This window comes from Barbus barbus (assembly GCF_936440315.1).
Source record: "Barbus barbus genome assembly, chromosome: 39".
In the NCBI taxonomy this organism is placed as follows: domain Eukaryota; kingdom Metazoa; phylum Chordata; class Actinopteri; order Cypriniformes; family Cyprinidae; genus Barbus; species Barbus barbus.
In genome coordinates, this window is record NC_136717.1 from 9,809,268 (window position 1) to 9,837,059 (window position 27,792).

Sequence of the window (27,792 nt, forward strand, 5' to 3'; positions counted from 1 at the left end):
CCTCAGTAAACTCCAAATGTGTTGGTTATTAATAGTTAGTAAGGTAGTTTAGGTATTGGGTATGATTAGGAATGTAGAATATGGTCATGCAGAATATGTTGTTTATAAGTACAGTAGGGCTGGGCGATATGGCCAAAAAAAATATCGCAATAATTTTTTTCATATCAGTCGATATCGATAATTATCATGATAAATGTAAAATCTTTATTTTTTCAAGTTTAAAGCCAGATTTTTGCTCCAAAGTGAAAGTTGTAGAAACCAGACCATTAATTTTCCTTAACAAAATAAATATCTAAAATGTATTTCTTAATTTTTGCATGTTCTAATGAGTGATAGTGTTTCAAATCAAGAAACAGGTTTGGGTTGCCTGATAATATTAATAATAATAATAATAAAATCACTTTTTTTTGTCTCTTAGAAATGCACATTTGATAGTAGCTTGAGTTAGGATGCAGAGGTAAAGTTTTGTTCATTATCAAAATCAGTAACATCAGTAAAAATTGTAGCAAGTGTTTTTTTTTAAGCATTGGTCTCCCATAGTAGCATACATTTAAATCATGATAAACACAATTATAGCACCTCAATACCATGGTAAAAATATAACTGTATGGTTTTTAGGTAGCCTATTTGTATGAAAAACAGTAGTCTAAAAACATTCAATATAAATGCACCCTTGCTATAGTTTAATCACACATAGATACACTATAATTATACACCATTACTCCTGTAATAAAATTCAGTGTGAATATCCCACATTTCTGCCACAATACCATGGTGCAGTGAGTGTTACTATAGTAAATCCATGGTAAATGATGGCGATGTGTAGACTGAAAAGCCTTCTGTCTTGTTGCACACAATGTTTCTGTTTTAAACTACCACAGAGTCGTTTGTGTTCATCGCTGAATTCATAAACATTATATCGAACATTTATCGAACTCTTCATATCGTTTTATCGAGGAAAATTATATCGCGATAATTATCGTTATCGAATTATCGTCCAGTCCTAAAGTACAGATAATAAATTTAGCTAATAAACAGACAATATGTTAATAATAGGCATGCTAATAAGCAACTAGTCAATAGTGAGAACTGGTCCCTATACTAAAATGTTACCAAAATTAGCCTGTTTACTTACATGTTGCAGGTTGTTTAATTACGGTTGCTGTGCAAACCGCCACGTCACCGCAGACATCATGCCAAAGTTTGTGATTTTTTTTTTCTGTTCACTGCGATGGAAGGCTTTGCAGAATACATTAAATAATAAAATCAAACACAATTAATAAAAAAAAAGAAATTGAAAAGTGAGATTAAAACTTCGTGACGTCGTGACGCGATAGGGCGTTTGGCCACAGATGTCATCAGTCCGCGACATCACACTCTTAGCATGTTATGCTAACCGACAGTGCAAAACGAGTAGAGGATTCATTTTCGTTAAAGGTGTGTATCTAACTTTATATATTTGCCAGTTAAAGTGGATTAGTGATTTAAGGTAAGACAATAGCCATTTAGTCGATTTATAGGGTACAATGATCGTTGCAAGCCGCATGGAAAGTGAATGCTAAATATGTAACTTAACGTTAATTCTTTACTGTAAAAACAATCTTTTATTATTTTTATAGCTGCAGGTTCATTTAGACTGTAAACACGCCTAATTTACTTATTTTGTGAATACGCTAGCTTTTGTTACATAACACACCGATGTTTTGAATGTTTAAACGTGTGTTTAATCATATGCATGTATGTTTCACGTGTGTGGATTTCAGGGTTTGTGGTTGAGAAGGAGGTAAAATGTCTTTATATGATGATTTGGGGGTCGCAACAAGCGACACTAAAACAGAAGGGTGGTCTAAAAACTTCAAACTGCTTCAGTCTCAGCTGAAAGTGAAGAAAGCTGCGTTGACACAAGCAAAGGTGGGTCAATGTACAATCCACAGGAAATTACAACAGATCTTTATATTTATAACTTAAGAGCATAACTATCTGTGTTGAGAGAAATTGATCTGAATGAGTGATATATATATATATATATATTATAATTATCCAGTAATCACAATGACTGGAAAAGTTGTGGAAATGAATTCTTGTGACATGTCAAATCAAACGGTGAACCAATAAGTGAATCTGACATCTTTTGTAGACTCAGAAGATGAGACAGTCCAATGTTCTCGCTCCGGTTATTGATCTGAAGAGAGGAAGTGCTGTAGATGACAGACAGATCTCTGATACACCTCCACACATTGCAGCAGGAATGAAGGTAAACAGTGTTCAAGTTTATTTGTACAGCACTTTTTACCATACAAATCGTTTCAAAGCAGCTCTACAGGAAATTAAGTTTCCACAATATATTTATATATTGCAGAACCTTAATATATTTAACTTATGGCAAAATTAGGTAATTCTGTATGTTGTCTGAGCTTTGGCATCCTCTGAGGTTCTCTGAGGGGTTGGCATCATCTTTTCTCAGGTGTTCAGTCATCTCGGATCATTTAAGGGTTGGATCCAGACTGAAGCTTCTGTAATTCCTAGTTACTACGGGATGTTAATCAGAAACAGAGAAATAAATAGAGACATAATTAGCGTAGCTTCTGTTCCATCTAAGCAAAAATGATTTGTTCAACCCAAGCTAAAGAATAATGATAATAATGTACATTTGATCAGATATAACTGCAGTACAAGATTATAAGATGCATTATGTGAATGCTTGGCTAAAGACATGTGTCTTTAATCTAGATTTAAACAGAGAAAGTGTATCTGAACACCGAACGTTATCAGGAAGGCTATTCCAGAGTTTGGGAGCCAAATGTGAAAAAGCTCTACCTCCTTTAGTGGACTTTGCTATCCTAGGTACTACCAAAGAGTTTTGCGACCTTAGGGAGCGGGTTGGATTGTAGCGTGGTAGAAGACGAGTTAGGTACGCAGGAGCTAAACCATTTAGGCCCTTATAGGCAAGTAATAATATTTTGTAAATGATACGGAACTGAATAGGTAGCCAGTGCAGAGATTGTAAAATTGGGGTAATATGATCATATGTGTGTATATTACTGGCTGGTTATTGGCATCAAGGGCTGCACAATTTTGATTAATTTATTTAGATATACTGCAGCCCTACTGGCATCTCTTAGCACAAAGTTTATTATGCTCTTAAAATGCTGGCATCACAATGTTTGGCCTGTAAAACCCCCAAACCCTGCACCCAGCAATATATTACAATAAAAGTTGATGAGGATTTCACACTAAGTGGTTCATTAAACTGCTGGTTCATGTATTTTCTTTGACTGTGTGTGGCTATGATAGGACTCGACATCAGTTGGGTTTTCATCTGGAGATGTGCTGATTCCTTTGGCTGATGAGTATGACCCCATGTTTCCCAACGACTATGAGAAAGTGGTGAAGAGACACAGAGAAGAACGACAAAGACAGAGAGAACAGGAACGACAGAAAGAAATTGAGGAGAGAGAGAAGTACGCATCCATGAATTTGTTCTGGAAATGTTGTCAATATTTGTTATCTGTTAATGGATTGACCAATATGGATTTTTTTGATGACTGATGCCAATATCTTAGAGACTACTCTGGTAAATATATAAGATATCAGAATATTTTGTTTAACGACAGTAAATAATACAACCATGACAATTATTAATTTTGCATAATGTCTACTATGCGTAAAAGTTTGCCTCTACTAATTTGTATTTTACACACCATGCTTTGCTGAGTCCAAAATACCTCACTTGTTCACTCATTCACTGTTTATTGCACAAAGATTCACAAATGTTTTCAAAAATGAATAAATTTAGACAGTACTTTTACTTTACACACAATTTGAATTTATGCATGCATTAATGTGTCCAAAACAGACACATTAATGTATAGGTTTTTTTATGTTTTTGAAAGAAGTCTCTTATGTTCACCAAGGCTGTATTTGTTGGAACAAATTCTGGTAAAACAGTAATATTGTGAAATGATGTTACTGTTATCTTTTGAGCTTTCTATTCATCAAAGAATCCTGAAAAAAAAAAACAAATTAGCAGTTTCACTTATTTCAAAAATGTAAAATTATCTTAATTATTCCAAACTTATGACAGGAAGTGATCTGCATAGATTAGTCTTGTTTTGTTAAACTGTGTGTTAGGAAACGTAAAGAGAGACACGAAGGAAGTGGAGCGCCAAGCGGATTTTCACGTTTCCCAACAGAAGGCGAATCAGATGAGGAGGAGGAGTATGAGAGAGAAAAGAGGAAGAGGAGTGAGTCCCCTTTGAATTATTATTTTTTTCTTCTCATTTCTGTCTTTCGATTTCATTTCCCTATATTTTGCCAGTATACAGTGAATATAAAAAGTCTACACACCTTTGTTAAAATGCCAGGTTTCTGTGATGTAAAAAACGACACCAAGATAAATAATTTCAGAAGATTTTCCACCTTTAATGTAAACTATAACTGTAATCTTGTTCTGGTGAAGCCATTTCTTTTGTTGATTTGGATGTATGCTTTGGGTTGTTGTCGTGCTGAATGATGAAGTTCATCTTCATCTTTCTAGCAGAAGCCTGAAGGTTTTGTGCCAGTATTGACTGGCGTTTTGGAATTATGACCAAATAGTTTCATCAGACCATAACACATTTTCCCACATGCTTTTGGGAGACTTATAATGTGTTTTTGCCAAATTTAGCTGGGCTTGGATGTTTTTCTTGCCACCCTACCCCATAGACCAGACATATGAAGAATATGGGAGATTGTTGTCACATGTACTACACAGCCAGTACTTGCCATAAATTCTTGCAGCTCCTTTAATGTAGCTGTAGGCCTTTTGGCAGCCCACCTGACCAGTTTTCTTCTCATCAATTTTGGAGGGACATCCAGTGCTTGGTAATATCACTGTTGCGCCATATTTTCTCCACTTGATGATGACTGTCTTCACTGTGTTCCATGGTATATCTAATGCCTTGCAAATTCTTTTGTGCACTTCTCCTGACTGATACCTTTTAACAATGAGATCCCTCTGATGCTTTGGAAGCTCTTTGCGGACCATGGCTTTAGCTGTTAGATGCAACTAAGAAAATGTCAGGAAAAGCCAACTAGAACAGCTAAACTTTGGCATTTTAACAGGGATGTGTAGTCTTTTTATATCCACTGTATAATAATAACACTTGTGACTGAATCCTAGATGTTAATACCAGGTCTAAGTAGGGCAATTGATATGAGCATCAGTGTTGTTGTGAGATATTGTTTGTATGGCACACAGGTGTGGGTGGAGCTGCCATCGCCCCTCCGACATCACTAATGGAGCGAGACTGTAAGTAAATCCCACTGTCTTTTAAAAATCTTTCATTTTCTGTGTTCCCAAGGCTGATTTAGTCTCTGCAGCTTTACAAATTGGGATATGTGAGTAAATAACTTAAAACTGTGTGTTTGTTGTCATGACAGTAACACATTCATATGATGAAGAGGGTCGGCAGAGGTCGAAAGCAGCAATCCCACCACCCATTTTTGATGACTCTGATAGACCACGATCTCCCCCGGGACCAACTAATTCATTCCTGGCCAACATGGGGTAAGAGGGCTATTCCAAACCATAAACCTACACTCATAAATAGTCATTATTGTTTATAGATACAGAATGTTGTTATTAGCTGAATAGTGTTAATTGGGTGATGTGTAAATTCAGATCGTTTTAGTTTAGTTTTTAACAAATCAATTTAGATTCATTGATATTTATTTGATTATTGTTAAGGTTTTAAATTTCATAAAGTGAGTGAATCTCACTGTGCACTTGAATGTAACCACAAACCTTTTAGATTTAACCAAAAAATGTAAGAAAGTTTAGATTGAACTAGTATTTATTTATTTAGCTAAAACATTTAGACCAGAACGTTTATATTTTTTGTACAGTTAATTTAGATTCCAAAACAATTTATTTTAAAGAGTTGAATTTTGATTTAACAAAAACAAACAAACAATTAAACAAAAATTACATCTAATAATATTTAGTATAAATAAAGTTTTACGTTTAAACAAGGAATTTAGATTTCCAAATAATTTTAGAAGAATTTTGGGTCACACTTTTGTTTGGGGAACATTTCTAACTATTAACGACGACTTTTGCCTGAAGCCCTAATTTGCTGTTTATTAATAGTTAGTAAGGTAGTTGTTAAGTTTAGGAATGGGGTAGGATTAAGGGATTTAAAATATGGTCTTGCAGAGTAAGGCATTAATATGTGCTTTAGAAGTAATAAACAGCCAATATGCTAGTAATATGCATGCTAATAAGCAACTAATTATAGTGAGAATTGGTTGTAAATTTAGCCAAATGTTTTAAATTTAACTAAAGGGTTTAGGTTTAACCAGAAAATCATCATTTAATACAATATTTTTTTAATATAAATAAAGACGTATGCTTAAACAGTAAATGTAGATTTTTTTAATAATTTATTTTAAATAATTTAGATCCAACCAAACATTTTTTAAAACTAAAAGTTTTAAATTTAACCAAAACAGTTTGATTTAACTAAACTTATATAAATCTTATAACATTTAACATAAATGAAGATTTAAACAATGAATTAACATGAAAATGAATTTATATTTAAAGAACTGATTTGAAATATAACTTGGAGTTTGAAGCATTGCATTTGAGTTTGATCAGTTGTACACTAGGGCTGTGGCGGTTGCCATAACAACTGTGTCACCGCGTTGGTTCATTGCCACCGGCGGTAATGCGCGTGACGTCTCACACTCACTATACATACAAAGTTTTGTATACAAGTGCAATAATAGTAAGAGTTGCAATAGAGTTCGGTATTTATAGCATATACCATTTAGCTGTAAATTGATTTTATTTATTTTATCCATGGCATTTCATTACCACCGTGTCTACATCGGATGCGAGAGGCGTTGCGCAGCACGACACGACAAAATACCAGAACGCAATACATTATAATCAGCGATGCTGTCTACGCTGGATGCGGTGCGGCACGACAAATCGTCACAGCCCTATTGGACACTACATGTGTATTTATATATGAAGTGTATTACATGTCATTAATTTAGCAATGTCCAATGATTGTCTGTGTGTTGTTCAGTGGTACTGTGGCTCATAAAATCATGCAGAAGTATGGATTCCGAGATGGGCAGGGCCTGGGAAAACACGAGCAGGGGTTGAGCACTGCGCTCTCAGTGGAGAAAACCAGCAAACGAGGGGGCAAGATTATTATTGGAGACTCAACGGAAAAGAGTGAGTTCATATACACACACACACACACACTTGCAAGCACACAGCAAATATGTACAAACCCACATATCACAGGTCCAAATTAAACATCTTCTTGATTTGTTGTTATTTTTTTTGTTTCATGTTTTTCAACCCCATTTTTTGTCATTTACACAACCATGTTGCACAACCCATTTGAATGTGTGTGTATGTTTCAGCATCAGGATCCAGTCAGAATGTGGCTGATCCACATGGCTCTAATTCAGGTTTGACTATTTATTTCCTGTTTCCCATATCAGTCGTTTAATTATAATATTTTTTTTCCATCTTGATCACCCACATGTGACCTATTAGTCATTAGAAAGCAGAAACTACACATATTTGTGCCCATTATGCCTGTTATGCAAACAATGGCAACCGTAACATCCCTAACATGGGCAAACAGATATTACAAAAATGTTATTACGAGATGTCCTTTCAGGTTGCGTTATATGGTTAAAATTAGGGCTGCAAAACGATTTATCGCAATTAATTGCATTCAAAATAAAAGTTTGTTTACATAATATACACAGTACACACACATAGTATGTATATATATAAATAAACATGCATGTATACTTTTAAGAAAAAAAATCATTTTTATATATTACATATATTTAAATAATATAAATATATATATAATATAATATTCATTACAAATATTTGTTATATATATATATATATATATATATATATATATATATATATATATATATATATATATATATATATATATATATATATATATATATATGTGTGTGTGTGTGTGTGTGTGTGTGTGTGTGTGTGTGTGTATTTATATACACAGCTCATACACATATAGTATGTAAAAATAAACTTATTTTGAATGCGGTTAATCGTGATTACTCATTTTGCAGCCCTAGTTAACATGTTATCTTTATATATTTCTGGCTTTTTACTATATTTAGTCCATGTTGGGCTTTCAGGAAATGAGCGAGCTGATGCAGCTGCGAAGGAAACTTTTAATCAGCAAGTAAACAAATGTCAAATTCCTCCCTTAGACATCAGAGCTATTATTAATCTTAATATATTAAATAAGTGGCAAGAAGAGTGGAATGCATATACAAATAATAAATTACATGAAATACAGCTGATATTTTCAAATAGATTTTTAATCTCTTTTGAAACTAGATTTGATCGTGTCAAATTACAAACCAGAGTTTGCATAGGTCATACAAGACTGATTCATGCATTTTTGCTTAAAGGTGAAGACCTTACTCAGTGCATGTTTTGCAAGAATCCCCTTTCTGTCAAACATATTTTATCGGGCTGTTAATGTATGTAGAAAACTTTTATAATTTTACCAGAAAAAGGAATTTTTATCATATGTTAATGTAAAAAATCTTGTGTAATATAACTTTTGTTTGTTTGCTGGTTTTTATTGTATTTGTTATACTTGTATTTTTTCAGTTGTTTTTGCCATGAAAATTGCGTAAGATGCTGACATGGCATTAAATAAAAATACTACTACTACTATATTTAGTATATGTGGATTATGTATTTGCTTATCTTTTTTCATATCATTAGAACTGTAATTTTGACCAACCAGACATTTAATTCAATTATTTAACTATAGTAAAAATTTGGTTAAAATAATCTTGTTTCCCACAATGTATTCGCAACATGAACACAAAGGAAGAATCATATTTAAGTCTCATTTTTATGCACCAGAATTACCATACATAGTCATTAACAGTAATGTTTGCCTCCATATACAGTATTGTTCAAAGGTTTGGGGCCAGTAAGATTGTATTTATTTATAACTATAATGCACTTTGCACATCGAGTCTGAAATTTTTGTCTGAACTTTTCGCACAAAAAAACAAAAAAGACCTCACGTTGTGTCAATTACATTTACACACTGCCTCCGAAACTTTCGTCCGTCATAAAAAAAATTCCAATCAGGTTTGTTTTTCTGCATTTTCACATCTGTAACAAGCATTTTGATAGGAAAGGATGACGAATACGATAAAACGAAAAAAACGCTTACGAAAATTTCTCAAAATAGACTTTCTCTGAGTCTTCGTCTTTTTTTTTTTTAAACAAATAACCATTTTGCTACACCTGTTTATTACTGTTGTCATCGGTAAAAATTTGTTTGTGCTGGTAAATGAAGCGGTATGTTGTGATTTTAAATAGAAATGTGCTGTCCGTTTTATAGCGGATGCCTCAAAGAAAAACGACACCAACCCTCTTACAGAGATTCTCAAATATCCTACAAAAGTGGTGTTGCTACGGGTAAGCTGTGCTTTACTATTTAAACTTTGTAAAAAGTTATTTTAGCTACTTTTTGAAACTAAATTCTAAATTAAATAGAACTTCTTAAATGTCTGTTTTGGAAATGCAAGTGTGATTAGATGCCACTTCCCAGAGTTGTATGTGCACCCATTTAGGTCGAAACATTAGCACTAAATCAGAATTCCCAATTAAGTTCTCAATTTATTGCACTTGCTTTAAAAATAATAGTTTAAAAAGCATAGAAATGTATTACAGGGCAACTTTCAGTGTTGTTTTTGCCCCCAGTCCCAGTTAATTTCTGCCCCTTTTGATAGGATATTACACGAGAAGCAGCTGATAATCAGGATAATCTATTTAGTTTAAACCATTTGTTGAAATTCTTCTGCACATAAAAACTGTCTGTGTGTGTAGAACATGGTAGGAAGGGGAGAAGTGGATGAAGACCTGGAAGCTGAGACTAAAGAAGAGTGTGAGAAATATGGCAAAGTTATCAAGTGTGTCATCTTTGAGGTGAGCGTTATGTTAAGCGTGTTTCGCATGCCGCTAAAAGCAGCAGATTTCATTAATATCTGTCGCTGACATGAAACCTGTGTCTGGCTTGTGTTTTCAGATCTCCGTTGTTTCTGACGAGGAAGCTGTCCGCATTTTCCTGGAGTTCGAACGAGTCGAATCGGCCATTAAAGGTGAGTGGTTTAAAGGACAAACTTAAAGAGTGTGTGTTTAGGTGGTTTTTATTTCAAGTGCCCCAGATCTTACTTAATAAAGCAGGTAATTGTGTGAAGGCTGTCCCATAGGTGTTACATCACCTGGCTGGTTACATCACTTCCTCAAGGGATAGCAGACCAAACCAGTTTTCCCTCACTTACTTTCAAACACTGACCGAAATATTAACCGGCTGGATATTAACTCATCCTTCAAAGCATTTTTATCCTCAACAAGGGCAACATATTAGATTAATAACTTGATTCATGTGTTCGGGTTATGTTGCTTTGTGAAATAATATATAAAAATGTTTTCCTAATTATTGTTCCTGAAAAAGAACAAGACAAATTTACTTGAAATTGAGTTAACATAATCTTGTATCTGGAACAGTGCGTACATAAGACTGAAAATTAGAATGACACACTTTGAGTTCCTTTGGGATAAAATAAAGTTAAACTCAGACACTTTTTATTAAATAACAACAGAGCTAAACTGCACCATTTGGGAGAAAAGTTCATATTTACAGATACAGTGGCCTAAAAAGTATTTGAACACTTTAGCCACACTTTAAAATGTCTGAATGTCATAGTATTAGATACAAATGTTAAATATATATATATATATATAATTTTTTTTTTTTATTATTAATTCTGCAGCTAAAATTACTCCATTTAAGTTGCCAATTATTTTTTTTTAATGTTTTTAAAAGGAATCTGTTTTTCTCACCAAGGCTGCTGCATTTATTTGATCCGAAACACAGTAAAAACAATATTGTGAGTAGGGGTGCAACAGATCGTAGATGATCCGTACAGACCAGACCGTCTGTATTTACAAAATATCTTCATGGAACATGATCTTTACTTAATATCCTAATGATTTTTGGCATAAAATAAAAATCAATAAATTTGACCCATACGATGTATCTTTGGCTATTGCTACAAATAAACCCCAGCGACTTGAGACTGGTATATATATATATATATATATATATATATGTACAGTGCCCTCCAAAAGTATTGGAACAGTAAAGACAAAATTGCTCTGTTGGCTGTGGAGTCAAGACATTTACAAATATGATTAAAAGATGAATATGAGACAAAACTACAGAATGTCACATTTTATTATTGGGTGATTCAACACATAGATGTTTTACCAGCTAAGAAGTTCAGCACTTTTAGAGTTTCATCCCTCTATCTGATGTGAGCATAAGTATTGGAGGAGTTGCCTCAGGTCTTTCTAAGTGATGAGCTGTGTCCTGTTGCATTAATTCTTCAGATATTAAAAGCAGGGAATGTGTCGTATCAGTTATATCCATTACTTCTGTATTCGGAATCCTGCAATCAATGATGACGCACACAAACCAGGATGAAGACGAGGGAGCTGACTTTGAGAGAAAAGCAAGCATTTTGGATGCTAAAAGAAAAGAGGAAGTCAATTAGAGCTATAGCAAAAACAAAGGGCATGGAGAAATCAAGAGTTTGGCATGGAGAAATCAAGAGGGTTTCTCATGGAGAAACCACCAGCAACCAACAACGACCTGATCGGCTGAGAAAACAACAGTAGCTGATGACAGACAAATCATAAAAGCTGTGAAAATGAACCCTAAAAGACGTGTCTGTAAAATCACCAACAACTTCCAGAAAGCTGGGGTGATGCTCTGACAATCTACTGTCCTCAGGAGACTTTGACACAGAATTACAGATGCTACACAGCAAGATGCAAACCTCTGACCAGCACCAACAATAGAAGGGCAAGATTAGAGTTTGCAAAAAAGCACAGATGAACCTTTATCTAAGTGATGGGAAAGCAAAAATGTGGAGAAAAAAAAGGGAAATGCAATGATCCCAAGCATATAGCCTCATCTGTAAAGCATGGTGGAGGTGATGTCATGGCATGGGCATGCATGGCTGTCTCTGGAACAGGCCCCCTCAACTTTACTGATGACTTGATGTATGATGACAGTAGCAGAAAAAATTTGGAAGGGTACAAAACCATCTTGCCTACCAATATTCAAGAAAATGCCTCCAGATTCATTGGGAAGTGCTTCATATTGCATCAGGACAATGACCCGAAACACCCTGCCAGTTCAGTCAAGGAATTTATAAGGGCAAAGAAATGGAAAGTCTTAGATTTCTTAGGGGGTGGTGATGGCGCAGTGGATAAGACACATGCCTTTGGTGTGAGAGACCCGGGTTCGAATCCACTGTGAGACACCAATGTGTCCCTGAGCAAGACACTTAACCCCTAGTTGCTCCAGAGGCGTGCGACCTCTGACATATATAGCAATTGTTAGTCGCTTTGGATAAAAGCGTCAGCTAAATGAATAAATGTAAATTGCCCAAGTCAATCTCCAGATTTAAATCCGATTGAACATGAATTTCACCAGCTGAAGAGGAGAGAAAAGGCAGAAACTCCCCAAAACAAGCAACAATTGGAATTGGCTGCATTAAAGGCTGGGAAAAGTATTTCAAAGGATGAGACCAAGAGTCTGGTGATGTCTATGGGTCACAGACTCACTGCTGTGATTGTGCGCAAGGGATCTGCAACTAAATAATAGCTTTTAATCTTTTATATCTGCCTTATGTTCAACTGTCCCAATACTTATGCTCACATCAATGAGTGGGATGAACTCTAAAAGTGCTGTTATTTTTATTTGGTAAAACATGTATGTGTTGAAACGGCTAATAATAAAATGTGACATTCTGTAGTTTTGTCTCATATTCATCTTTTAATCATATTTGTAAATGTCTTGACTCCACAGCCAACAGAGAAATTTTGTCTTTACTGTTCCAATACTTTTGTATATGTATATATATGTATGTATGTATGTGTGTGTGTGTGTGTGTGTGTGTAATATAGTGTTGTGTGTGCGTGCGTGAAGCAGAAGAAAACACTGTTTTCTACTTCAAATATTCAGTACTTTCAAAATCGTTTGCCTGTAACACAAGAAATTTAAATTTAACTGCTAAGAGACAGAATAGGAAATGAGGTTATATCCTGACAACTTCTATATTGAAACAAAGTATTTTATTTTGAGGCTGTGCCCTAAGTGACACTGTAATGTTTTAGGACAGTGCCATCAACTGGTCATAAGCTATACATCATGATCAATTTATTCATAGCCTTTGAACTTCTGGTCCAGCAGTCACAGACCATAACTTATGTCCAAACATTTCTGTCCCTCTGTACCGTGTGCATTTTGTGCTCATAGTCTCATAATTCCAACTTCATTGGAAATTGTATTATTTTACTATGTACTATAGTAAGTATTATATTTTAAATACACATTTTATGTATTTTATATATAATTTTATAAATTAAATAACATTTCATATATATTTTTTATGTGTGTCTTGAGTCAATGTAATAGTATATTTACAGTTTAACTTGATCTGTTAGTATTTTTAAATGTAAGCATAACTTTGCTGTTGTTTTTGTCCTCCTCAGCTGTGGTGGATCTGAATGGGCGGTACTTTGGAGGTCGCGTGGTGAAGGCCTGTTTTTATAACTTGGATAGGTTTCGTGTTTTAGACCTGGGAGATCAGGTTTGAGTGGGAGATCCAGACCTGCACAACCAGGAAAGAATACACACCAGGAGGAAGTAATTTGTCTTTCTGTAAATAGCATGAATAATTTTATACACCCTTGTAAAACATTAGCTTGTGTGCCCCTTTCCACAATACGTTTTGTAATGAAGATTTAATTTGCTCTTTTGTAAATTGCTTCTAGTCTCTCTCACACGTCACAGTTAAATATATACTTTTGTCCTTGTGATTAAGATGTGATGAAGAACCCAGAAATAAAAAAATGCTTTTGGGAGAACAACTTTTAGGGTTGGTTCTCTTTTAAAGAAAAAAGTGGTAACAGACTTTGTCATATCTCCGTTTAGAGTGCAGAGAGTTAAGTTATTATTTGTGTGGTGCTTTCAAAACATGGTTTAACCATTTGCTCTGGGACTATTTGTTTGGCTCAACTAGAAAAATGAGAAAAGGGTTGTTAATATGGAAAACTCATCTTCTCTAGTAGTTACATGGTTTTAAAGAGAGAAACAATTACACGCTCATGTTGAATGGGGTGATGATGATGATGATGGTAATAAATGAGTCCTGGTTCATGATTTATATAATCAGACATACAAGTCCCTGTGCGACTCTAGAAAGTAGGAAACCTAGATTCTTCTGTTGTGACATAACAGAGACTCCCATGAGCCCTCGCTCTCTGATCCACACACTATTGATAGACTTAAAGAATTATACTTTTTCATAATGTGTGTCTTGACCTGGGCAGAAATTGGGTGTTACTCAATAAAAGGTGACTTCATTACATGTACGTTTTCATAGAAGCATATACGCCTATGAATGCATCGCCTAAATAATATTTTGTGTTTTACTAGTTACCTATGCATGTTAGGTGTATGATGGTTTATGTGCATGCAAAACATGTGAAGATATGTGTTAGATTGGGTCAGTGGTGATGCGATGTTCTGGTTTGGTGTGAAAACGTACTTGCGCAAGACGAAGGTGCTGGGGAATAAAGTAAAGAATAGACTGAACTCCATGAGGATTCATTTAAACAGAACAGATCCTCATCAAATGACTGTTATATGAACAGAGCATCTGAAATATGGCAGAAAGGGGTTGAGCTGTTCGGGTCACAAGGTCAGCGCTGGGTATTGAGCTGGTACACAGTGTAAAAGTGCCAAATCTATTTATGGCAGCTTGAGGTGATGGCTTTGTTGGGTTTAGTACATTTGTGATTTTTCTTAATATTACTAGAGCTTACCAAAATTGTGCCATTTGTACAGTTTTTTTAATATGAAAATATCAGATTTATATGAAAACGTTAGAAGCTTCACCACTAAACCTACCCCTCATCAGGGTGAGAGCAGATTGTTTGAAATCCTACAAATGAGTTTGTATGAATTAGCAACAAAATAGTTACCAAGTGTCGTTAAATTGTGTTGGAAAAATCCTATGGATTTGAGTTGTATAGTAAAATGTAGAGCAGTGGTTCTCAATCAGGGGCCACTAGGGGGCCTCAGCAAACTTCTACAAACAGCGAATTTTAGGATGACTTAAAATGATTTAAATTCAAGCATTAAAATAAGCTTCATTTTCATTTTAAGGTGTCCTTGTTATATGTACTTACAATTATAATAACAGTTAATTATACATAATTACATGCAAGTAAGTAACCCTAAGCCAAACCCTAACCATAGACATGTATATTACTCAGTACTTAAATGTATAATTACACTGTAACAAGGACACCTTAAAATAAAGTGTAACTGTATAAGTGTCATTTGTAGACTTGGAAAATTCAAGTATATTAAGTTTTTTAAATGTAACCCTCCATTAACATTTTTATAATGATTTGTTTTTCTTTTCTTTTCCTTAACCTTAAGGCTGGAAAACCACTATACTACTCTGAACAGACTTTAAAACACTAGGCATCATTTACTTGCAGACATTGTAAATGCTTACAGAAAATAAACTGGACATTACACTAAACGACTGAGGATCGCACGCTACCAGACTTTTAAATCATTCTGAACACAACGAACTCGCATAGAAATGTGTGCATTGTTGCTTCAAAATTGAAACCATGTGTTCCAAAATCAACTCAAAATATCAAACGTGTGATATCCCCGGACTGAACAGATTCATAGTCTGACGATAAAAGCGTCTGTGCCCATCATACGCTACATGATTTCTGTGTTCTGAATATCACGATTTCTCAACTCGTCCTAGTGTGCAGGGAAATAATTGGAGGTGGAAAGAGATTTTTACAGTTGTGGGGGTTTATGCAGTTTTTTGGCTTACTATTTTAGATTTGGTGGTTTATTTTTATGCTTGCCCACTTTTGAATGTTTTTTAAGTAATTTAAGGGATAAGTTCACCCACATGTTGTTCCAAATTTTTATGCATTTCTTTCTTCTATTGGAAACAAAATAAAATATTTTGAAAAATGTCTGTTTTGTTTTGAGTTTTTGGTTTGGTTTAGGACCCCATTTGCTTTTCACAGATGAAATAAAGTCATAAAAGTTTGGCACAACACAAGGGTGAGTAAATTGTTGTGAACTATCCCTTTAAGTCTTGAGTCTCGTCTTTATACAAGTGTCACCAGACACAAGTCCGTTTCCTATGTTAGGGAGGTGTTGATTAGTTGCTGTTTGTTTTTGAATTGCACTGACTGTGCTTGTGCATGTGGTGTGAGAGTAGAGGGGTTGGGTTACCAGTTTAATTTACAGTAAACAGGACATCAGGACACTAGTCTGGACAGTGTTCATCAATGATTTAACTTGTGAAATTAATTTATGGCCCATGACTCTGTTTTAACGACCGATACAGTAATGGCTGAGTAGTTCCATAAAAACACACCTGAAGTATACTGCTTATATTAATATGCACCAAACTGGCATATACATTCTTTCTATGTACTAGGTAACAGTGTACACTTTCTCTAAAACATAATCTCAAACGTTCAGTAAGAAACTGATTCCTTCCATTAATAAAAGCTCCATTACTCACTAGCTCAGAACATTGAAAAGTGTGCGATTGCGTGTGCTCTTCACTGTGTGTGTATTTCCTGTCCTCTCTGATCTATTCCTGGTTTTGACATATTATCCCTGTGCAGAGTAAATCAGCTTCAGGATCACTTGGCTTATTTATGTTTACCAATAGCGAGTCAGTCAACACTTTACGGTAAAAGTGTGTAGCACAACAACCCTGTGTACTGTTTGTACTTTAGAGACTCATTTCTTATTGTAGGTGTTTGTTTGTTCTTGTTCACATGCATGAAGCAATCCACATTCCCACATCTTTCACATGAAGCATGTTTTGCAAGTTAAATAACAGATCTAGCAGTTCACTTCACTGAAAAGCCATTGACGTTACGTATGCCAGTCAGTAACCCAAATTCCAGTATAATCTCCTGCATGGAACGGACTACGAGTGTGTGCCCATTAACGATAATTAGACTTTTTTTCCTAAATAACTCAAGATTTCTGTCCTGAAACCGGGTTGAGAGTTTCTACATTTTCTCAGTTTTCAAATTAAACTTTAAATTAAGGTGTTGGGAATGCTTGTTCAATCCAACCGCATGAGAAAGCACAAATTTGAATTATGTGATTCACATGGAAATGTATGATTTGTATTAAAAAAAAGTGAAAATGCATCCCTAAACCTAGCACTCGTGGAGCGAGAGCAGATTAAGCCTATACAAAAATGTAAGAAAGTCATATGAATTTGCAACATTGTGATAAATATGCTATGCAGTTGCAAAGGTGTTTAGGTTGTTTGTTAGAGCATTGTTATGCAGGTGCTAAGATGTCCAGGGCGTTTTTTTTTTTTAGAGCTTTGCTATGTGATTTATTTTTATGTAACTGCTAAGTTATAATAGCCCACCTCCAAATCACCAGATAAAAATTGGGCCTTTAGTGGTCAGTTATAGCCTGTTGAATTGGATAAAGTAGGCTATTTCAATTTTATTTTATATTTTTTAAGGAAAAAAATGTATATATATATTCCACACCCAATCCAATCACATTATTCGTATGGAAAAGTAGACATTTTTTAATATGAAAATTTCGAATAGGCTAAATATTCTCCATAATACAAAGTTAAGTCTTGCATGTTGTAGTTTAATACTAAGCTTTTTTAACTTCTAGCTGGATAACATTTATATTTACATTTAATCATTTAGCAGACCATTTTATCCAACGCGAAATGAGGACAATAGAAACAATCAAACTAACAAAAGAGCAGTATAAGTGCTGTATGACAGCTTTCCCTCAAGCACAGAATATATACTGGTTTTGCCGATGCGATGGGAAACAGCTTCATTGTTGTGCGGGAACAAAGACATGAAAGAGTGGGAAAGTGATACCTGGAATCATGAAGCTTGGGAAAAACAAAGCTGTTCTCACATGACTCGCAATTAGAGAAGTAACTTTCCATTTAATGGTGAGTGTAATATTTTGTGGACAGATGATGCGAGGTTGGTAGAGTAGGCACGCCCGGTTTTCATCCAGTACGTGCAGATCTGAGAGTCACCAGCACCTCAAAACCAACAAAGGCTTAAAGAGACAAAAAACATTAAATGCACTGCAGTCATTTGTTTCTCGTGCACGTTTCAATCTTATACTAAACTTCTATTAAGAACGAAACAAAACGAAAAGGGAAAAATAAACACGTTAAATTCAGAAAAGTCACCTTTTATATTATTATGTTCCACAAATGTTGAATTTTCACGAGGCTAGAAGTATGAAATATTTCGGAAGATCGTTTTTTTTTTAGTAATTAATTGGTTTGTTTTTTAACATTTTTGTTAACCAAAACCCAACAAAAATGCAATGGGTGATTTCTCTCAAATCACTTGTGGTATTTAATCTACAAATAACTTCTCTCGAAATCACATGCACATTAAGTTTCATTTAGGCTAATTACTGATTCATCAGTTTAAAAACAATAAAGTACCCTACAACCTGATATTACCTGACTCATATTATTTTACATGCAGCCTAAGAGTTGACCGTTACGTCTATAATTAATTTACTACTCTTATGGCAGGAAATAATCATTTAAAAAACAACAACAAGCCAGGGATGTTATAGCTCGGCTATTATTTCACGGGTTTATGGAGATTGATGGATTGATGCAGTGACTCCCCGCACGTAGGCAAGTGGGGATGCCCACTCGACACGTGACCTGCATCTTTAATGCTCTTGAGTGCCCTTTTATCAGTTTGTGCAAATCATTAGCATCTACAAATATAACTAAATATCAAAATAATAATAATGAAGAGTATTATTCAACGCATGAATATAAAGTGTGCATGTATTTTTTCATAATAACCAGCATCTTGGCCGCTAGGTGGCGCATGTGCGCGCTCTCGCCGGCAGACACGCCTCCTCTGCAGGCGCGCGTCACAGCATCGTGTTGCCGGTTCCGTATTTAAAGCGCAGATGTTGAGAGACGTGCTGTTAGATATTACCGGGAAGCAGAGCGAGGTGGGCCTCACAAACTGATACAAATCGGCGCAAATCTTCAAGCAGCTTTTAAAGAAGAAGATTTACAAAGAAGAGCATCTTTAGTTCTTGATTATTCGTTTGTGTTCGCAAAAAGCCGGTGTTTAACGTATTTTTGCTGATATTTCCCAATCCTAAAGGAATGCCAAGGGAACTAACCCAGAACAGGATCCAAAAAATCTGGATTCCCTCTAAGGATGACAAACCTTCAATGCCCCGCACATGTAAGTAATTACGTATTAGAATATATATATATATAAATGTATATTTACATTATATTTTATATTAAAGATTTGCGAGCACATTTCTTCTTCTTCTTCTTATTATTATTATTATTATTTAACAGTAAAGCGCATATGACTTAAATATTTCCCTAATATAATTATGACTTATGAGCACTGTACTGTAATGCATGCACTGATCGAACTGATGGTCATCGGTAGCCATGACGACGGAATTAATTGACTCTTTAACATTCTGAAGAAGAGCGCTGTCTCAAGTGATTCGGTTGTCGTGGAAACCCACGCGCATCGCCTTTTTAAAGACTTTCGAACTCAGTGGCACGCGGATGACGCCAGGCATTGAAGCGCGCTCTGAATAAAGGATTCAGCAGAGAGGAATGTGGGGATATTACTGGGCTCTGATTGGTCGAACATATTATATGTTCTACCTGCACCTGTTCTACCTGCACATACCTGCACTTGGCGTGAGCGTGATGCCAGTAGTGGATTCATAGGAATTATTCATAAAAAATGATGCATTTTAATATCTGCTGCGTCAGTGATATCACCCTGACCCTGTTGTTCATTGTGATTATACTGCAATTAAGGCATAATTTACTGCAATAAATAATAAATGGTAAGTGCTCATATTTGTGAAGACAGAAAGATTGAGAGAACATTTGGAAAAAAAAAATCAGCAAACCAAAATTATACTCGATAAATAATACAATTGTAATAATTTATGCAATGATACTATGTTTTCCGTATCACATATGTTTTTTTGGAGTATTACAATATATTGTATGATATAATGAAATCGCTATTAAGAATGAAGGAAGGAAGGAAGGAATAAACGGGGGGAATTCCCTTCCTAATCATAATTGCCTTTATGCATATATAATATGATATATAATTTTCTTTTAATTTTGGGGTGAATCATGACCTAGACATGTTCTCCATAAGATTCTGTCTGGTCAGTGTACGTAGACAGCCAGTAAAAGCCTAATAAGATCATTGTCTGTCTCTGCTGACTGAGCTGAGTTTGAGGTTGTGTGTTTCTGTTGGGGATCTTCTTAAGGAACGTCTTAAGGATTAACCCCGACTGCGCTGGTTCACATTGCCCATTCACATGGCCACCTGCCAATGGACGTCTATAATTAATTGAGAAAAACTGCTGTCTCTCTGATAGGGATTACTTTTACCCCATAAATAACATGATGAAATAGAAACAATCAAAATATACAAAACTTTGAATCCTAGCCTAATGCACAACTGCATAAATACATATATTTTGCAGCAATTCCCATGAAACATCAGGCATGCACAGAAACATTTACTTCTTGGAGGATTTATGAGTCTGTGTGTGTACGAGAAAGTGAGACTTATCTGCGTCTGACCCGGTTAATGTCTCGTTGCCGGCGGTGTGGAATGTGCATGTGCATTTAAATGTATTAAATGTTTAGTTTAGAAAGTGCATCTGTGCGCACATGACCTGGCCCATAGCTGGCTGTTCGATTGGTTGGTGGGGAGGGTCACTAACAGGCTGCTCATTGCACGTGACTGAGAAATCATGTGGAGTGAAGGAAATATATAAAAAAAGTGTCCCCTAAAATATAGGCTAATGGTGAGATGTGATTCTGTGTATGCACATATTTTATCAAAATGTGAATGTGTGTTTTATTTTAGCACGTGGAGGCCCCCACCTGGCAAACCCCCCAACAGTGATAGTGATGGTAGGGCTTCCTGCTCGGGGCAAAACCTACATTTCAAGGAAACTCACACGCTACCTCAACTGGATTGGTATTCCCACAAAAGGTACAAAAAAAATCAAGCAATGTTTAAAATATATATGTGTATTATGCATTTCACCTATACACATTTTGCAGGAATTCTTAATTTCTGAATATGTGTATTTCTAGTTTTTAACGTTGGCGAGTATCGTCGAGAGGCAGTGAAACACTACAGCTCTTACGATTTCTTCAAATCGGACAATGAGGATGCTGTAAAAATCCGACAGTGAGTTGTGTGCCTGAACTACACAATGCCATAATATGAAAATGAATTCTTCTTCAACTCGTTTATGTAGATATATGGAGTAATTAATCATTTTGTTTTGTCTCCAGGCAGTGTGCCTTGGCGGCTCTGAGAGATGTCAAGAATTACCTCACTGAAGAGGAAGGTCAAGTGGCTGTAAGTACTGTATCTTTTAGTGCTGTCAAACAAACGATTAATCACGATTAATCGCATCCAAAATAACAGTTTTTGTTTACATAATATCTGTGTGTGTACTGTGTATATTTATTATGTGCATATAAATACACACACACATGAATGTATATATTTAAGAAAAATAAAAACGTTTTATATATTAAATATATAATATAAATTACATGATTATAAATATATACATGTAAGTATTTTCTAAATATATACAGTATGTGTGTGTATTCATATATATACATAATAAATCGCAAATTTAGGATGCGATTAATCACGATTAATTGTTTGATAGCACTACTGTAGATGTATAAACCGTTTGCAGAATGTTTAAAAACAGAGCAGATCTTCACCGCCGTATCTTTCCACAGGTTTTTGATGCTACAAACACAACCAGAGAGCGACGAGATATGGTCCTGGAGTTTGGTGCAGAAAATGGCTTCAAGGTCAGTCATAATATATTGATCTAAATTGCTTCTGATGACAATTAAAAGGACGAAGACGACTAATACAAATGTACTTTCGCAGATTTTCTTCATTGAGTCTGTTTGTGACGACCCAAATGTCATCGCCTGTAATATCTTGGTAAGTTTCATGAATAAGAGTTTCAAACAATATAATTTAACTTTATATGTATAACTAAACTGCTAAATTACTGACGATAAAGTGTGCAATACCACTAAACACTGCATTAATACTTAAACAGGAAGTCAAGGTGTCATGTCCTGACTATCAAGATTGCAACAAGACCGATGCCATGGAGGATTTTAAGAAAAGAATTGAATGTTACAGAATGAACTATCAGCCACTCGACCCTGACCATTATGACAAGTATGTTAGCAATACACACACACCTTCTTTGTCAATGACTTGTCTTTAATATTCCAAGATTAACCACTCGTTTGTCCTCACAGAAATGTGTCCTTCATCAAAGTGATTGACGTGGGTCGCAGATTCCTGGTGAACCGCATTCAAGACCACATCCAGAGTCGGATAGTCTACTACCTGATGAACATCCATGTGCAGCCGCGGTCTATTTATTTGTGTCGCCATGGTGAGAGCCAACACAACCTGCAGGGCCAACTGGGCGGAGACTCTGGACTGTCTACACGTGGACGAAAGGTACTATGCTCATAAATCTTGGAAAAGAATTAAAATAATGCTGGAGGTTCCGTTTGTTAGTTTAGGTAATTACTTTTTAATAGTTCTTGACTCATCTTAAAATGACTTATACCTTTCATAAACAAGCATGTTGTTACCAGTTAGCTCAATTTGGTGCCAAGGACGGTATTTGTAAGTTTGAAACAGTGTCCTAGCCAAGAGTACTAAATTACCCATGTGTCCAGTTTGTCCAAACTCTCCAGAATAACAAACCATACTACTCTGTAGTTCGCAGGAGCTCTTGCTAAATTCGTGGAGGAGCAGAACTTGAAGGACTTGAAGGTTTGGACAAGCCAGCTGCGTCGTAGTATCCAAACCGCCGAGGCCCTCAATGGGCCGTATGAACAGTGGAAAGCGCTGAATGAGATTGATGCTGTAAGTTCTCCAGCATGCATCTATGGTTTGGTGTTTCTGCAAAGATACTCCATTTCAATCTCCTTACAATGCTTGCATGTTGTCTACAGGGTGTGTGTGAGGAGATGACTTATGAAGAAGTGAGGGAGAGGTTTCCAGAAGAGTTTGCTCTCAGAGATCAAGATAAATACTACTACCGCTACCCCTCCGGAGAGGTACAAACAAACAAAATGCCTTTATTTTACAAAAGAAAAAGTATTAGAAAGTGTCCTTAATAAAAGGATTCTGTCTTTCTCCAGTCATATCAGGATTTGGTTCAACGGGTGGAACCTGTGATAATGGAACTGGAACGACAGGAAAATGTTCTTGTTATTTGTCATCAGGCTGTGATGCGCTGCCTATTAGCCTACTTCTTGGACAAAAGTGCAGGTGAGATTCTGAAATAAAACTTTATGTCATCATTTACTCACCTTTATGTCATTTCAAACTCATATGAGTTTCTTTCTTCTATGGAAAACGCTAAAGGTTTAGCAGAATGTCCCATATACTCTTTTCCACACAAACTTAAGATAAAGTTCCACTTGAGCTCTAAAAAATAGTCCATATGGCTTCTGAAGTCATTGAAAGTTCCTTGTGTACCCTGGTGACAAAGAAGTACACTTAAGCATATTTTCAAAGAGTAGGTAACACTTTAAATTTGGGAACTATCAACTAGTCGCTTTGTTAGCATGCATACTACCAGGCTATTGGCTGTTTATTGGTACTTATAAGGCACATATTAATTCATGACCATATTCTAGATCCCTTAATATAGAATATCTAAATATAACTACCTTACCTACTGTCTATAAAAAGCAAATTAGGAGTTTATTGAGGGAAAACTAGTATGGAAGTGTGGAAAAGAGCAGCATGAGCCTGCGTCAAAATAACTATTTTTTTCGTGTTCCACAGAAGAAAAACATGAGTCATAAGTAAATGACCCCTAATCTCCATCCGCACACTTTTCCATACTTATTTGCAGTGCAATCATACTAACCTTTAATTTCCTGTCGGTAGATGAAATGCCGTACCTGAAGTGTCCACTCCACACAGTACTGAAGCTGACCCCAGTGGCTTATGGTGAGATAATTATCTCTGATAATATCATATCTTATCTGAATAATATTGATAAGTATAACACAAACTAACTGTGTGTGTTTTTTGCAGGGTGCAAAGTTGAATCCATCTCTCTGAATGTGGATGCAGTGAACACACATAGAGACAGACCAGAGGTAAGCACACACATGTATACTTGCATATACACTACACACAAACACTGTACTATTTCAGTTTCTAATCTCTTGTTCTGTCTTCTCTCTCTAGGAGCTGAAGAGAGGCCCGAGCACTTTGATCAGGAGAAACAGCGTGACCCCTCTCACCAGCCCTGAACCCAATAAGAAGCCCCGCATCGAGGGTCTGGACGATCCGATTATCAGAGAGGTGATGCCCACCCAACTGACCCTGTGTTCATCTTCACACACCACTCTCGCTCTGTCCACACAGGTGAGCCACAGTTACTGTCCTCATATCTGTTGTAATTTCTTCACTTCATTACCCTGTCGTGACAATCATTTCATGCTTCACCCCTTCACATTCTCTTCCTGTTTATCTCTGTTTCCTTCTATTTATTCTTCCTCATTCCACTTTATGTACTACAGCACTGGCTTAGTGAAGCTTGTCTGTAAGTATTCCTCCTCCTGTTACTTCCTTATCTTTTGCAAGTAATTGTAATCCCTCAGAGTTTCCCAACTTGACATCACATCTTTAAAATAGACCATACAATGAATTTTACTTAAATTATCGACTGTTAATGCAACAAGAAATGTTTCATAAATCTTTTGGCTGTTGACGTCCAATCAAACTCTTGGTCTTGTCACTTGGTGATTTATTAAAACTAACCAATTAGATGTCCTCATAATTATGATGAGCTCAGTATCTAAAGTTTAGCCAATCATGACAACCTTATTTGCATATAGAAGTCTTAAAAAACGAAGAAAACGGTCATGTAAAACAAAATTACAACTGATTATGAAGTTTAAATGTTATACTTTTACAGTATGGCCCCTTTAAAGGTGGTATTAATGAAGATATAATAAAGTACTGTATTTACACTATCCTTTATGCTTATATCTTCATTTATATATAGATACCCACTTTCTCATTTGTTCTGTTCTGTCTCTCGCTCATCTTTTGCATGCTTAAAGACGCACTTTTTACATTATCTACAAGTGGTATCAGTGCTTCGCTTTCAGAGGTAATGGTCATAGAAACGAATGTGGTAGAGTAGCTAAATAGTATTGCAAATTAATTTAAATAGTAAATGGTATTTGCAGACTGCAAACATTTTTTTTATACTGATTTTAGGATAAAGTCAACCGAATCCTGCAGATTGGATTTAAATCTTGTAAAATGTGGGTTAAAAGGAGGTAGAATTGGGCCCTGTTTACACCTGGTATTTATAGCTAACACAGATGCTAATACCAGAATAACAGGGTTACAATTAGCTAAAAACATGGCCAAATTAGCCAAAATATTGAGTAAATAAACTCATAAAGTGTGCAAAAATATGTAGAGCTTGCATTTTTTTGTCCATATTCTCTGGAAATGTTCCCTTTTTGAGTGCAGATTCAATATAAGCTGGCCAAAAACAATAACAACACAGTTTTGTGTTATGCTAACTGCTGTTATCCTAAAACGCTCTTAGCTAGCAGCTAGCTTGTTGAGTAGATCAGCTGTTCAGTAATTAACCAAACGATCTACATTCTTTTTTTACAGAACCTGAAGAAATGCTCCATAGAGTGCCATGAACCCCCTCAGCTCTGCCTGTGAGATTTTAAGGCTGCATTGCTTTACTCAGCACGGACGAGTTTCCTGCCAAGCTGCTTCCGCTTTTGCTCCCAGAGAGGTGTGTGTGTCCATCTTTCAAAAAAATGGACACTGAGTACAACCTGGGTTTTTCTATTTGTCCTTCATGAATTCGTAATTAATGTACGTATCATGTGGTTTGGCCTAGTAAGGAGTTCAGTGATTTCTGAATGTTTTTGCGTATGAAGGGAAATCAGAGCCCAATGGCAGGGATTAAACAATGTTGTCAACCGCCCCCACATTTTTGGACACTATTCCCTGTTTACGTAACAGGATACCACTTATAGATGTTTTTATTCTGGTCTCGGCCAGTTTTTTTAACACTGACGGTAAGAAAATGCCCTGAACTTTGAAGGACGATGCTAAAACAGACCAAAGATCACCCGCAAACGCTTTTACGGGCTGATTCATGGCTTTTCTGCACTCACTTTCAAATGTATGCTGCAAATAAATTGCACATTATATTTGCACATTTAGACAATTTGCATTTATTTGTCTTAAATTCTGAGGGCACTAATGAATCTTACCATTTGTAATGCTGCTCACAGTTTTGAAAGCTGTTTAAAAGTTCTCATGTTGTCCACTGCAATTTCAGATGATTTGTGTTATGGATATGGATTGCGAGTGTGTTTTTTATGTAATTTGTGTGTTTTTAAGACCTGATGACAAGGTTGATGCGCAAGGTTATAAAAACAGGGTGTTTTATGTGTTTGGATGGGACAAAGTGAAGCAGTGTTTATATTTGTTGTTTATATTTAATGTATTTTATGGCATGATAGATATCAGATACATTTTTATACTGTTCATTTATTAATTCCCTAGAGTGCCTAGTACTTGAGCTATCAGGCCAGAGTTGCTTTTTTACATTCTAATATGAGAATTTTATTGGGGGAAAAACAACATTTGGATTTAATTGTACTTTTATCATTTCAGTTTCAGTTTTGTTAGCACATCTGATTAAGAGATTAAAATAGTGTTTTATTTTGTATGTACAGATTTACCCTTGTAATCCAAATGTTTACAATTTGAATTTGTCAGAGATTTTATAGGAATGGAGTAATTTTAACACATCTAAGTACCAGCTTTAATTGTAAATAAACAGTTCTGAGAAGACATCTAGTTGCTTTGAACAGCCATTTTGGGCTCCATTTTTATCACACGACTAGGTGCAATGTTGTATATTGGCTCTTAACGGTAATTCATCTGATCGCTTATGATACTTGAACCTCATTTTGTAATATCTTTCCTTTTTTGTAAAAATAATATTTATTTATTTGTACTAGGCATTGTGTTTCAAGCACTTTGTTCATTACTGAGATCATACAGCATATCAACATGTCTAATAATTGTCTCTTTCTGAAGAAAGTGAATCATTTATATGCATTTACTGAATCAATAAACAGACTAAAAGAGGATTTGTGGGTGTTTATTTGTTTTCACACAACTGCATTTTCCATAAATGGTCAAATATAGGGTGACAGTTTCCCATCCCACTGAGCATCCTGCAGCTTTCAGTTAGTTTGCTGTTTTTATTTAGTCACAAAGCACCATCACCCCTTATCCATTTAACCCGCAACCACATCCGCCTCATTTCTAATGAGCACTATCTGTGTTTTATGTCCCTCTGGACTCTTTGCTTTGCTCACCTGTTAGAACAGATATTAACTCAATGGAAACTTGTTGTTTAACCAGTCAAACCTTTC

At 35.6% G+C, this 27,792-nt stretch overlaps 2 protein-coding genes across 6 annotated transcripts; both read left to right on the forward strand.

The window, feature by feature from the left end:
- Window positions 1–1,181: 1,181 nt before the first annotated feature.
- LOC306858321 (splicing factor 45-like) lies at window positions 1,182–16,167 on the forward strand. The gene is made up of 13 exons (XM_079398778.1): window positions 1,182–1,437; window positions 1,764–1,911; window positions 2,138–2,254; window positions 3,295–3,461; window positions 4,132–4,244; window positions 5,240–5,290; window positions 5,422–5,548; window positions 7,077–7,228; window positions 7,423–7,470; window positions 9,426–9,502; window positions 9,914–10,012; window positions 10,113–10,185; window positions 13,652–16,167. Exons 2-13 carry the CDS (start codon window positions 1,789–1,791, stop codon window positions 13,753–13,755), a joined length of 1,251 nt encoding a protein of 416 aa, XP_079254904.1. The 5' UTR covers window positions 1,182–1,437; window positions 1,764–1,788; the 3' UTR covers window positions 13,756–16,167.
- Window positions 16,168–19,142: 2,975 nt separating this feature from the next.
- On the forward strand, window positions 19,143–27,503 carry pfkfb3 (6-phosphofructo-2-kinase/fructose-2,6-biphosphatase 3). 5 transcript variants are annotated; one of them, XM_079398779.1, is made up of 17 exons: window positions 19,168–19,456; window positions 21,140–21,268; window positions 21,373–21,469; window positions 21,577–21,643; window positions 22,042–22,116; window positions 22,199–22,255; window positions 22,377–22,501; window positions 22,585–22,792; window positions 23,060–23,206; window positions 23,296–23,400; window positions 23,485–23,614; window positions 24,242–24,304; window positions 24,392–24,456; window positions 24,548–24,727; window positions 24,883–24,905; window positions 25,429–25,478; window positions 26,000–27,503. In XM_079398779.1, the coding sequence occupies exons 1-17, from the start codon at window positions 19,375–19,377 to the stop codon at window positions 26,029–26,031; spliced, it is 1,635 nt and encodes a 544-aa protein (XP_079254905.1). In that variant the 5' UTR covers window positions 19,168–19,374; the 3' UTR covers window positions 26,032–27,503. The 5 variants fall into 5 exon arrangements, with proteins under 5 accessions (XP_079254906.1, XP_079254905.1, XP_079254907.1 ...); XM_079398782.1 differs by lacking the exon at window positions 19,168–19,456 and adding an exon at window positions 19,920–20,090; XM_079398781.1 differs by lacking the exon at window positions 25,429–25,478 and having other exon boundaries at window positions 26,000–27,502.
- The last annotated feature ends 289 nt before the right edge of the window (window positions 27,504–27,792 follow it).

What these genes read in the sequence shown, in the direction of transcription:
- pfkfb3 (XM_079398779.1), top strand. Translation starts at nt 19,375, where the DNA reads ATGCCAAGGGAACTAACCCAGAACAGGATCCAAAAAATCTGGATTCCC. An exon ending in ACCGCTACCCCTCCGGAGAG is followed by an intron (nt 23,401 to 23,484) that starts GTACAAACAAAC and finishes GTCTTTCTCCAG; the next exon opens with TCATATCAGGATTTGGTTCA. An exon ending in CACATAGAGACAGACCAGAG is followed by an intron (nt 24,457 to 24,547) that starts GTAAGCACACAC and finishes TTCTCTCTCTAG; the next exon opens with GAGCTGAAGAGAGGCCCGAG.
- LOC306858321 (XM_079398778.1), top strand. Translation starts at nt 1,789, where the DNA reads ATGTCTTTATATGATGATTTGGGGGTCGCAACAAGCGACACTAAAACA. An exon ending in ACATTGCAGCAGGAATGAAG is followed by an intron (nt 2,255 to 3,294) that starts GTAAACAGTGTT and finishes TGGCTATGATAG; the next exon opens with GACTCGACATCAGTTGGGTT. An exon ending in TCCACATGGCTCTAATTCAG is followed by an intron (nt 7,471 to 9,425) that starts GTTTGACTATTT and finishes TCCGTTTTATAG; the next exon opens with CGGATGCCTCAAAGAAAAAC.